Source organism: Quercus suber, unplaced genomic scaffold (genome assembly GCF_002906115.3).
Source record: "Quercus suber isolate HL8 unplaced genomic scaffold, Cork oak 2.0 scaffold_190, whole genome shotgun sequence".
Classification (NCBI taxonomy): Eukaryota; Viridiplantae; Streptophyta; class Magnoliopsida; order Fagales; family Fagaceae; genus Quercus; species Quercus suber.
This window is the reverse complement of record NW_027069648.1, coordinates 84,569-98,107: the sequence shown is the minus strand read 5'-3', so window position 1 is coordinate 98,107 and position 13,539 is coordinate 84,569. Positions and strand designations below refer to the sequence as shown.

Sequence of the window (13,539 nt, the reverse complement as noted above, 5' to 3'; positions counted from 1 at the left end):
ATTGGTTAAGGTGGATCTTAGTTATATTTCTAATTGAAGTGGAAACTTCTAATTAGGACACCTAAGTCATATTATTGGGATCACAGATTAAAACATTACAAGTAATTTGGTCCCAAAATGGTAGTAAAAATAGGAAAAAGAAAAATTAGTTTACAAGTACTATAACACATCAAATAATAGATATTAACCTATGTGAATGCTCTAAATGCCAATCCCATATTAATTTTAAGGATAAATTACACCACTCTCCTTTGAGGTTTTATAAACTTAAACTCCTCCAAATGATTTATAAAATGATACTCATTCCTTGAGGTTTGTATAAATGTGACAATTAAGTATATGACGTCTCATTAAAGATTCTTATCCATGATTCCATACTACGAATAGCATGACAACCTCTTTTCTTAAGATTTGTTGATGAATGACACTCTCACCCTTACAGTGCATTTGATTGGAGTGAAAATTGGGGGATAAAAAATGGGGAAGTGGTAGGGGAAGTGTTTGGTTGATAGGGGAAAATAAGAGAGAAAAATGGTTGGCTCAAGTGTTTTTTTCTCAGACCCACCAAAATCATGTCCCTTTGAACTAGGGAGAAGTTAGGGGGTGGAGAGGGGTTTAGATGGTAAATTATTCATGTACCCCTTTCTTCCCTCCACACATGTCCAAATTTCAGGCTTTTAAAAAAAAAAAAAAAAAACTTATTGTTAATTTTTTTATCAAATAAGGGTATAAAAGTAAATTTATAAGAACTATATTTTTTATCTTTTCATTTTTCTTCTCAAAAAAAAAAAAAATCCATTTCTCAACATTTTCATCCTATCAACCAAACATATATGAGAGAAATCTAAATCCACTTTTGTCCCTCCACTTTTTCACCCCTCAACGTTTTCTATTCTTCCAACCAAACAAAGCTTGAGACACAAGCATATATATTGAAATCAAAATTATTTAGTGCTTTAATTTGGAAGAAGTGAAAAAAAAAAAAAAAAGAGAGTAATTTGTAAAAGAAAATATTAGAATATCAAACTATTTTATAAATTCTTTTACAAATTATTAATATGGTCAACATTTTTTTTTTTTAAAGGAATATGGTGAACATTTATTAATAAGAAAAAAAAAATAGTTTTAATATTAGACTAGAATGTTGAATACTTTGTGGACCAAGCATTACTCATTTGTAAAACCCAAAGAACACTGGTATAATTTACCTTAGACAATAGACCCAAGATAACACTCGTGAGTGGCTGGCTCGTGTATCGGGGATCTTTGTCTGTGTCTGCTTTTGTTTTGTTTTGATTTTTTTGTTTTGGCCTTATTTAGTTTAGGGTAAAAAAGAATGGAAAAAAAATCTCACACTTCGATATCTATTCAATCTGACAAGTGGAGCATCTGAGAGTAATGACCAACGCCCAACGGTTCCGAACAGGAACAGCACACAGCTTTATCAAACAACGTCACTCACTTTCAACGCCATTGAGTTTTTGACATAATTTTACCATATTAATTCGGATTAGCAACCACTCTACTCTAAACTCTCACTCTCTCTCTCTCTAAATCATGAGCCTCTTAGTTTCCACCGGACCCTCTCTCTCTTTCCGATCAAATGTCTATTTCTTACGCCGCCCCACCACCACCACCACCACCAACCTCCCTCTCTCCTCTGCTTCACTCACTCCCAAACCACCGCCTCCTCTTCCAACCCCACGTGTCCATACTCTCCATCGTGCGCCGTACGCTTCTCCGTGCACCCCACGCGCCGCCTACTCCGCCGCAGCAGTAACCATCTTGCGCGACGCTGGAGCAGCCGCCGCCGTACTCGCCGGCGCCTACGCACTCGTCTCCGCCTTCGACTTCCTCACGCAGCGAAACCTCATCCAACAGGTGTGTGTGTGTGTGTGTGTGTGTTTTTTTTTTTTTTCTCTTTCTCCCTCTACTGTGTTTAGTACCGAATCTAGTAAAATTATTTAGTAAAAGAGCATAAGATATTTCTGTGTGTGTTTTTAAGGTATAAACAAACAAGTATAGTGAGTTACTATAAAAACAGAAAGCGGTAGATCTTTATTAATAATTGGAAACTACATCTACATGCAGGTATGTATGTTTGGTAAGTTATTACATTCTGGGAATCTCTGATTTAGCTAAACCATTTGTTGCCAATATATGATATATCTGTATATTAATATATGCTTTTTTTTTTTTTTAAATAGAAATTGGTGTGAGAGAAAGAAGGGAAAATTATTTCTTTAACTGATTTACTTGTTCCCCTCAAAAAAAAAAAAAAAATGATTTACTTGTGAATAGTCATGTGAAAATTTTCTTACCAAAAAAAAAAAATGTGAAATTTAAAATTTCTACTTTCCTTTCAGTAAAAGTATGGGAACATTGGAAAAAAAAAAAAGAAAAAAAAAAGAGAAATAATATGTCTATAATATTTTCACAATAAATCATAAGTGACAGGTTGTTACTGGCTGTTATTGTTAAAACAAAAAAGTAATCTCAGTATTAGTTTTAAATTTGAACCAATAACAACTAACCACATGTGATTTGTTGTAAAATTGTTATAAACGTATCACCTCTAAAAAAAAAAAATTTGTATATAGTACTAGTAGGGCCCAGGAAATAGACACCGAAAGAAAACAACTTTAATATATATATATATATAAATGGGTGCAGTATTTTAAGAAAATTTTAATATTACTTTAATAAAAAAAATATAAAAAATTGTCAAAAAATTAGTTATTTTTTTCTTTTTCTTTTTTATAATGGGTGCCAAAGGCTTGGAAAGTGCACACTGCTATTTTTGAAAAAAAAAAAAAAATTTACCCAAAAAGGCAAATTGGAAAAGAGAATAGAACATAGTGGTGGAGATTATCGAATAAAAAATAAAAAAAAAAACCATAGTTGTGGAGAATTGAGAGAGATGGAAAAAGAGAACTTTTTTTTTTTTTAGCAGCACCGATCAGCACAGCAACAGGGCTGTAAATGAGTCTGGCCCATAATTATATTGAAAACGCATGTATATCTAACCTTAGCTCCTAATCCCTATATAAGCCATACTTAAAGTTCATTGTAATTGTAGAATTGAGATTATAGCGAAGATGTAGCTATCTAGGGCTTCCTCCATGAACATAGGCCCTTAGGCCGAATCATGCAACTCTTGTGCGTTCTCTTTCTTCTTTTGAAGACAAGGTGAACTTGAGTTTATCAATAAGTTAGATTACAAGTTCAAACTTTGTTTATTTTCTTGTTGAACAAACTCTTGTTCATGAGTAAGGTGCAGACAATTTTGGTCAGTTAAGGTGTGGTCGTACAATCAAAGCCGTTTTTTGTAAACCCCTATTGCCTTTTGGAATATATTCCCCTTAATTTCTTTGAGTTGTTATATATTGTAAGCCTTGAAATAATATTAGAAGGAAACAAATTCACATTCTGATGGGATACATGACTCTAGCATAAAACCATGGAGGAAACTTATAACATATTGAATCAATAACAACAAAGCCTTAGAGGTGGGACAATTCAGAATTAATCAATATCTTAAAACATATAACGGCAATAACAATAGAAGTAGGAAAAAAAAAGGCATGTTAATTATAAAAGTAATAGTGAGTATGACTTTGGATAACATAGAATGGTAGAAAAGAACGTCCTGATTAGTCTGTTGAGGATTCATAGCCAATCCAAAAATTTTGATACTAAGGCTTACTTATTGTTGTTGTATCTATTGATTTCATAGCCAATCCACATATCAATTGATTTTTTGAATTTCGCCTCTTTTGAAGTGAAATCATGATCTCATCTCTAATATTAGGAGAATTGGCTATTTCACATGCACAAACAAAGACTTGTGCACTTGGCTTAATATTTGTGTGATGAGGCGCAATGACAAATCAATTTCACACTCGTGTTTACTCACTCTTGTTCTTTTGGAGTTATCTTATTTAACATCATTATTTGAAACTAATTCCGTAATTCGGCTTAGGCTTTTAGGATAGTCTTGAGTTTGAATATTGATTAAGTGATTGAATTTACCATGTCCCATCAGGTTAAGCTCTTAAGTTCTAATTTGTCAACTCCACATATGTGTTACTATGCTATGACATGACATCTGTGTCTTTGTCCACCAATTTGTAGGATATAATTTACATCATGGTTTTCTTGAAAGCCTTAAATTTACTCAAAAGCTCCATTATTTTTGCATTGCAGAGCTTTTAAAAGAGAAAAAACAATTGAGAGAGGGTTGCTCGCTTACATTTGTAGGGCTTGCCTATCAGATCCTTATAATGTTAAAAATGCAAAAATATTGAGCTTGCAAGTTGTAATTTTTTTTGAAACCATCAAAGTTTAGGTTTTAGAGCCGAAATACTTGCATCTAGCCAAACTAAGGAAGATAGATATCTATTTTTCACCAAGGAAATCAAGATTCCATGTTTCCTGCATTTTACTTTTAAAGTTAATTTGAAGGACTTTGCAACAACTTTTGTAACATGAAGTATCTTAGTTGGATTTATTAATTGGTGTCCAGTTAGTGTTGGATTCCAAGCATAGAATGCCTTCCAAATGCATATATTGTCCATGGAAGAGTCATTGTGGTAAGGTGATTTCCTTGTAGCAGTGAAAAAGTATATGTTGTGCAGATCAATAAGCCAAAAAGAGGTTCCAGGGGCATTAAGGAATTGATAGGGGTAGCCTACTATAGTTAAATTTGGAAAAAGAAGCTTTGGGTGAAACATCATTCATTACTTGTTAAAAATGATGCCATTTATTTAGCAGAGAAGATATATAATCGGTTTTGGTGTATTTCTATAGACGAGTAAACCGTAATCAAGCAGAAATCAAGGGTTTTATGTTGCTTTTAAGAGTGTATGCATATTCTCTCTTTGTCATAACTTTGCCTTCTCTTTGACAAATTTTCGTATCTCTACTGATTGGAGCAGAGTTTAAGCAGAAAACTGGTTCATATATTGTCTGGGCTGTTTTTCATGGCTTCTTGGCCAATTTTCAGGTATTGCTTCCCTCTGTATATGAGATCCTAACAGGTTTTATTCATAAAAAATACTAGTGGTTTGAACTGCCGTTTTCCTTAACCACTTCCGCTGGTTATTTTAATCCTAGAATAGCACCACAACAGAGGCGCGGTACTTTGCTTGTTTAGTTCCTCTTGTGAATTTTTTGAGGCTTGTCATCCACGGCCTCTCATTGGCTTCTGATGAAGGGCTCATAAAATCTGTTACTCGAGAAGGAAAACCAGAGTAATTTTTTCAGTCATCATTACAAAGCTATTTGGATTCATCTCTTTGTGATAATAGAGACAAGTAATTTTGCTTCAATATCAATGTGTTTGCAGGGAGTTGCTTAGAGGTCCTTTGTATTATGTTCTGATATTGATTTTATGTGCTCTTATCTTTTGGCGTGAGTCTCCAGTTGGATTGATCTCATTGGCAATGATGTGTGGTGGTGATGGTAATACCTCTCCATTGTCCGAATTCAGCTGCCCCCAACTCCTACCAGTTACTAATTTTCAACTTGGTGACTTATAGGTATTGCCGATATCATAGGTAGAAGATTTGGGTCCTTGAAGATTCCTTATAATCAGCAGAAGAGTTGGGCGGGTAGCATATCCATGTTTATTTTTGGATTCCTAATTTCCATCGGGTGAGTTTGAAACCATCATTGTGGTCAACCAAATATGGTTATCAAAATTTAAATTGCTTTATGTGGATTTTGGCATTGACGAAAATTATCTTTATAATGTAGGATGCTGCAATACTATTCAGTTCTGGGATATTTACATTTGGATTGGGTCCAAACAGTGCAAAAGGTCGCTCTAGTTTCTTTGGTGGCAACTGTGGTGGAGTCCCTTCCAACGACGGAGATAGTAGATGACAACATATCTGTTCCTTTAGTAAGCATGGCAGTGGCATTTTCAATGTTTGGTTATTAGCTTGTTGCACCCCTTTTTTTCTCTTCCCCTTCCATTAGTCCCATTATTGATATGTTTAAAATTTCATTTTTTGTCTATTGTCGGTCTCCTTAAATGCCCTTTAAATCAATGCCACTGCAAAACACGTGTTAATATAATGAAATTAATTAAACAAATACAAAGCATCTCTTTTATTCTTGAGCCCAATGAACCAGTGATCACATAGTTTATTACTTCACTGTCTTGAGTTTCAATATGAATCCTATGGCTTTATTTCAGATTTAAGGACCCTTGCTTCAGCATGATTCAACAAAATAGTCTTATTCCAAACTATTTGGACTTGACCATGTGGAGTTCATTTGTTTGTTTATAACCCTTTTGATTTTGTATTTTCATGCACAGCTTATCTATATGACTGTTTGATTTGTACCTTTTCTTTCTAGTGTTCTTGAATACTGCCTGTTTCTTATTGCTTCAGCTCATACGAATGGTGTTATTATTCCAGACCATTTTCCCCCCATATTTTGACAGTAGACAAGCAAGATGTCCATTGGACTAACTCTTTTGCTTATTAGACTCTCGTGTTTTTTAGGCAATTCTGTCTCTCTCTTTTTTTTCTTTTTTCTTTTTTTCTTTTTTTTTTGCAATTCTGTCTCTTAGTCTTAGGTAATGAGAAGATGAAATAACTACCGAAAGCAACATAGTTTAAGGTTACTTTTAAATCGGTCCCTTGTATTTCAATACTTGCAATATCGATGTCAAAGTGCTACATCCATCATGATCTTCAAAATTTGCAACTTATACCCTTGACTATTAGTTGATGTTTAAGTGCTCCATTAATCACGGTTTGTCACATTTTTAAATTCTAAGGTTTTTAAAGTTAAGGGACTGATTTAGAAGTATCATCAAATTTAAATGATGTAAGTAGTATTTTAGTCTATTTATTTATTATAATGAATTAAAAAAGTGATCAGCACAATGTGATTGCACCCAAAGTTGTTGACAAAAAAAATGTTACCCTGAACCTTATATTATATTATATATATATATATATAATCATTGCTACTTTGCTAGAGGCATGTGGAACAGACTTATCGAAGCCTTTAATTCCATATAAATACCTAGCCCATTTATAATCGTTCAAACTTCAAAACCTTAGATGATGGATCATAAGTTCAAGACCATTTTTAAGGGAGGAGATTTTGAGATTGAGAGGACATGCCATGGCATTTAATTTGGGCTATTCTGTCCTGTCATAAGAAACTACAAGCCTCACCCAATGTTTGTTTAAATAAGCCCAATTATTTCTGGGTTAACTGGGCTTTGTCAAATCTTTGAGCCCGAACCTAAGCTTGTGCAAAACTAACTGGAAGCCAAGCCAGGCTCCAATTGGAACTTTAGTCAGTTTAAAGCCCAATTGGTTTGGTATGGTTCATATTTTGTGACGCTTAAAAAATAAGTTGAACAAAATTATAGTAGTATATATGGAAAAAGTAAAGTTTTGAAGAATGTAGTATATATAGTGTTCAACACTTGGGTGTTATTTTATTTGCTTGTTGAGTAGGTAGCCTGTGGTTTTATAACTGAAACCCTCAAGTGATTTATTCGGTTTTACCTTTGATAAACTAAACACTAGGCTCAATATGTCAAGTAGAGTAGGTCTTGATTTGGTGTCAAGCAAAGCAAATTTTGCTATGCTTCGCTTTTCTTTGTCACCCACCAACATTGATTTCATGTTGATACTTGGGAGATACTACTCTACGTATTTAGAATAGAAAATATTGTTAATAGTTTTGCCAATATATCTTTGATAACCAAATATTTGATCCAGAGATCAAAGGCCATTCAAGGCTATGCATATTTGGATTTCAAGGTAATATCTTAAAAAATATGGAGTGATTATATGCATTCGCTTCCTCATAGCATGTGGGGTTCGTGTGTTGTGATAGTCTTAACGGCCCAAAATGCCCCATTGTTCATATGTTCATAATGAGCCCAACTTCCCTTGAGGTATGTCGAAATAATACCTCTCCTAAACATTTGTATAATTTTTGAGAATTATACATTTGTATAATTAACTTCCTCCTTTTGAGATTTATAAATACAACAGATAAATTCATGCCTAACTTTCGTAACAGAATATTTTATATCTTTTTCTTGCTAAAAAAAAAAAAAAAAAAAAATGAAAATTATCTTTATAATGTAGGATGCTGCAATGCTATTCAGTTCTGGGATATTTACATTTGGATTGGGTCCAAACAGTGCAAAAGGTCGCTCTAGTTTCTTTGGTGGCAACTGTGGTGGAGTCCCTTCCAACGACGGAGATAGTAGATGACAACATATCTGTTCCTTTAGTAAGCATGGCAGTGGCATTTTCAATGTTTGGTTATTAGCTTGTTGCACCCCTTTTTTTCTCTTCCCCTTCCATTAGTCCCATTATTGATATGTTTAAAATTTCATTTTTTGTCTATTGTCGGTCTCCTTAAATGCCCTTTAAATCAATGCCTCTGCAAAACACGTGTTAATATAATTAAATTAATTAAACAAATGCAAAGCATCTCTTTTATTCTTGAGCCCAATGAACCAGTGATCACATAGTTTCAATATGAATCCTATGGCTTTATTTCAGATTTAAGGAACCTTGCTTCAGCATGATTCAACAAAATAGTCTTATTCCAAACTATTTGGACTTGACCATGTGGAGTTCATTTGTTTGTTTATAACCCTTTTGATTTTGTATTTTCATGCACAGCTTATCTATATGACTGTTTGCTTTGTACCTTATCTTTCTAGTGTTCTTGAATACTGCCTGTTTCTTATTGCTTCAGCTCATACGAATGGAGTTATTCCAGACCATTTTCCCCCCATATTTTGACAGTAGACAAGCAAGATGTCCATTGGACTAACTCTTTTGCTTATTAGACTGTCATGTTTTTTAGGCAATTCTGTCTCTCTCTTTTTTTTTTCTTTTTTTTTTTTTTTTGATTTGCAATTCTGTCTCTTAGTCTTAGGTAATGAGAAGATGAAATAACTACCGAAAGCAACATAGTTTAAGGTTACTTTTAAATCGGTCCCTTGTATTTCAATACTTGCAATATCGATGTCAAAGTGCTACATCCATCATGATCTTCAAAATTTGCAACTTATACCCTTGACTATTAGTTGATGTTTAAGAGCTCCATCAATCATGGTTTGTCACATTTTTAAATTCGACGGTTTTTAAAGTTAAAAGACTGATTTAGAATTAACATCAAATTTAAATGATGTAAGTAGTATTTTAGTCTATTTATTTATTATAATGAATTAAAAAAGTGATAAGCACAATGTGATTGCACCCAAAGTTGTTGACAAAAAACACGTTACACTGAACCGTATATTATATATATATATATATATATAATCAATGCTACTTTGCTAGAGGCATGTGGAACAGACTTATCGAAGCCTTCAATCCCATATAAATACTAGCCCATTTATAATGGTTCAAACTTCAAAACCTTAGATGATGGATCATAAGTTCAAGACCTTTTTTAAGGGAGGAGATTTTGAGATTGAGAGGACATGCCATGGCATTTAATTTGGGCTATTCTGTCCTATCACAAGAAACTACAAGCCTCACCCAACGTTTGTTTAAATAAGCCCAATTATTTCTGAGTTAACTGGGCTTTGTCAAATCTTTGAGCCCAAACGTAAGCTTGTGCAAAACTAACTGGAAGCCAAGCCAGGCTCCAATTGGAACTTTAGTCAGTTTAAATCCCAATTGATTTGGTATGGTTTATATTTTGTGACACTTAAAAAATAAGTTGAACAAAATTATAGTAGTATATATGTGAAACGTAAAGTTTTGAAGAATGTAGTATATATAGTGTTCAACACTTGGGTGCTATTTTATATATATAGTGTTCAACACTTGGGTGCTATTTTATTTGTTTGTTGAGTAGGTAGCCTGTGGTTTTATAACTGAAACCCTCAAGTGATTTATTCGGTTTTACCTTTGATAAACTAAACACTAGGCTCAATATGTCAAGTAGAGTAGGTCTTGATTTGGTGTCAAGCAAAGCAAATTTTGCTATGCTTCGCTTTTCTTTGTCACCCACCAACATTGATTTCATGTTGATACTTGGGAGATACTACTCTACGTATTTAGAATAGATAATATTGTTAATAGTTTTGCCAATATATCTTTGATAACCAAATATTTGATCTAGAGATCAAAGGCCATTCAAGGCTATGCATATTTGGATTTCAAGGTAATATCTTAAAAAATATGGAGTGATTATATGCATTCGCTTTCTCCTAGCATGTGGGGTTTGTGTGTTGTGATAGTCTTAACGGCCCAAAATGCCCTATTGTTCATACGTACGTAATGAGCCCAACTTCCCTTGAGGTATGTCGAAATAATACCTCTCCCAAACATTTGTATAATTAACTTCCTCCGATTGAGGTTTATAAATACAAACAGAATATTTTATATATTTTTCTTACTAAAAAAAAAAACTCATATTCAACAACTAGGGACGAAATGACACTTTCTCCTTGAACTTTGTAAAAATAAGAGAAAATTTTATTTGTTCAAAAATTGAATATTTTGATTAGGTAAGTAAACACATGAAAGGATGTGTACTTATCTGTTTCACTTATAACAACCTTAAATGAGAGTGTCATTTTGATAAAGTTGAAGGCAGATTGGTGTAATTTACTTATTATTATTATTTGTGTGTGTGTGTGTGTGTGTGTGTGTGTGTGTGTGTGTGTAGATATATATGAGTTGGGCCAAAATCAATCAGACATTAAAAAAAGAGATAAACAGGCAGGTCCAAGAGAATATGGGCCCAATCTCTATTATAACAGGAGGTCCAAGTCATGGGCAGCCCAATTCACATTCATACTAACAGTAGGGACTTTCTAACAAACACAATGATTGAAAAAAACTGTATCCACCAAAATTCGAAGTTGACCAAGACTTAATTAGTCAATTTCTTTGATGGCCATTATAATACGAAATTCAACACATTTATTGGCCAAGTATGACGTGCATACATGATAATGGAAGAATTGCCATCTAGGATAAGGACCAGTAGCATTCTGCATATTTCAAATCACACACAAATGAGCAGGTATCTAGATTCTAGAGGGCTTCAGAGTAGAGACTAGTGGGCGACAAATGTCAAAGGCACTTAATAGCAGTAACGAGTGGTTCCAACCAACTCTTTCACAAAAATTTTCCTAGCCCATATGATGACATTGATATGTGAGTAAAGGAGGCAATGGTTGTCGTTTAAATTCAATTTATGCGACTCCATTTCTATGAAAGTGTTGAAAATGTATCAAGAGAGGAAATCTTTTGCATTCCATCAATCTTGTTCTTTCATTTATCCTTTATAATATTTGTAAATGTGTTTGGTTGGAGTAGTTTTAAGAGAGAGAGAGAGAGAGAGAGAGAGAGAGAGAGAGAGAGAGAGATTATCTTCTCCAATTTAGTAGGTGAGAAAAGAGGGGATGAAAAATTGAGTGAGTTGATTTCTTAGTGGAAAATTATAGAGTACTCCACAATTTGAATAAGTACTCATTCTCATATAATAGTGAATCCCGTTATGAATTTAATTAGTAAAATGTGTGAGAGGAATGAGTACACAATTATTACACTCTTAAAACATGTTTGGTAAACTGTAATAGGCGCTGTAATGTAATAGGTATTTCTATAATTTAGGGTACGTTTGGTACACTGAATAAGGATTACGATAGGAATTGTAATCTTTATTACTATGAATAAAATGTGTTATAATGTAATAACTAAACCTATTCATTAGTTTGGTTGTGAGTTATAAAAATTGAGTGAGTTGATTTCTTAGTGGAAAATTATAGAGACTCCACAATTTGAATAAGTACTCATTCTCATATAACAGTGAATCCCGTTATGAATTTAATTAGTAAAATGTGTGAGAGGAATGAGTACACAATTATTACACTCTTAAAACATGTTTGGTAAACTGTAATAGGCGCTGTAATGTAATAGGTATTTCTATAATTTAGGGTACGTTTGGTACACTGAATAAGGATTACGATAGGAATTGTAATCTTTATTACTATGAATAAAATGTGTTATAATGTAATAACTAAACCTATTCATTAGTTTGGTTGTGAGTTATAATATTAGAATGAAACTTAACATTTATTTTAGGAAATTTCTTACTCATACAATTATATTTCCTTAAAAATTGTTATTTTAAAATTTAAGAGAGATATGTGTTCCCTCCAAAATCCAAAAGAAGAGTGGTAAGAAAATATGAGAGGGAAGACAATTACTATTTTACCTTTCCTTTGAAAATTAATGTTAAAAAAAAAAATTTCTTATATAATAAGGTTATAGTAGTAAATTATTGTATATGATCACTATTTATTTCTTTCTTTTTTTTTCCTAGCAAATAAAGGTGAGAAACTAATTTTCATATGATTAAAACTTAGGTGTAGTAAATAATGTTTCCAAATTAAATTCAAATACTTTTTTTTTTTTTGAGAAGGAAATTAAATTCGAATACTGATTACATTGACTAATAAAAAACAAACGAATCTCATCTAGCAAAACTAAAAGGACAACACCATTTTATTAGACACTAACAACACCATTTGGGTACGAGTGAAGGAATTAAAGCAAATAAACTTGAGTCTCCTTCTTCCGATCTTAAAATGGAGAACTTAATATATTGCACTTAAGATATGGTATCTAAGTATCCACCTTTCAAATAGGACAGAAAATTGGTATTTCTTCCTCCCCCTAAGTTTACACTTTAAGTCTACTCTCTTTTTCTCTTATCCCCTTTAAAGGCCACCCTCATCTCGACCAAATTTTATTTCGTTTATTTGTAAATAATTTTTCCTCATTCATAGTTATTCTTACTCTCTGCCCCGGACAGAACGCCTAGGGTAGTTTCCAAGAAGCTAAAAAGTTCCACCAGTCTTTTTCTCTTTTTTATTTCTAGTCTTTGCCCTTTGAGTGAAGATAACCAAGTCTATGTCATTTTGGCCTTTGGCCACATTTTCTTCCAATTCCATCGCTCACGGAAGTTCTTAGCCACAGTCGCTTCTTGGAAATCCCTTAAGTCTTAAGTCTTGCGTCTTGATTTTTCACCATGGTCCTTATGTTGACTGTTGATGATTCTTCATATTGGTCATTTTCCAAAAGACTAGGTAGCCTAGCCATGATTTGAACAATTCTCATAAATGTGATCTACAAAATATTGTGCTCAATTTACACGTTGTGAAAGAGGTTCTACATTTGACTTATGACTTAACAAGGTCTATAGGATGTAAATCTAGAGATGACACAAACATAGAGACCCCCCCTAATTGACTAAAGTGAGTGACCAATGCGTTTTCTATGGGTATAATTCACCTTACGCCATTTATATATGTTACTAAGCTTCTTGAGCTCATCCAAAGGCCACAGGTACCTAGTATATAGATTAAAATTATTAAACAAAAATTAGGTCGATAACAAGGGTTGAAGAGTTCATTTATCCATAAGAGAAATCCAGCATGACAATGACACAAATTGCATACAAACAAGTGAGAACAAATATGATGACCATTAATTGCCATTTGTGGGCCTCCGATGA

The 13,539-nt window shown here is 33.2% G+C and overlaps 1 protein-coding gene across 3 annotated transcripts; it reads left to right on the top strand.

Annotated features, from left to right (window-relative positions):
* Positions 1 to 1,243: 1,243 nt before the first annotated feature.
* Positions 1,244 to 8,493, top strand: LOC112026656 (probable phytol kinase 1, chloroplastic). 3 transcript variants are annotated; one of them, XM_065778745.1, is made up of 7 exons: positions 1,794 to 1,881; positions 2,006 to 2,091; positions 4,938 to 5,005; positions 5,121 to 5,252; positions 5,348 to 5,463; positions 5,541 to 5,655; positions 5,758 to 6,130. In XM_065778745.1, exons 2-7 carry the CDS (start codon positions 2,086 to 2,088, stop codon positions 5,942 to 5,944), a joined length of 624 nt encoding a protein of 207 aa, XP_065634817.1. In that variant the 5' UTR covers positions 1,794 to 1,881; positions 2,006 to 2,085; the 3' UTR covers positions 5,945 to 6,130. The 3 variants fall into 3 exon arrangements, with proteins under 3 accessions (XP_065634816.1, XP_023915115.2, XP_065634817.1); XM_065778744.1 differs by lacking the exons at positions 2,006 to 2,091; positions 5,758 to 6,130 and adding an exon at positions 8,130 to 8,493 and having other exon boundaries at positions 1,244 to 1,881; XM_024059347.2 differs by lacking the exon at positions 2,006 to 2,091 and having other exon boundaries at positions 1,296 to 1,881.
* The last annotated feature ends 5,046 nt before the right edge of the window (positions 8,494 to 13,539 follow it).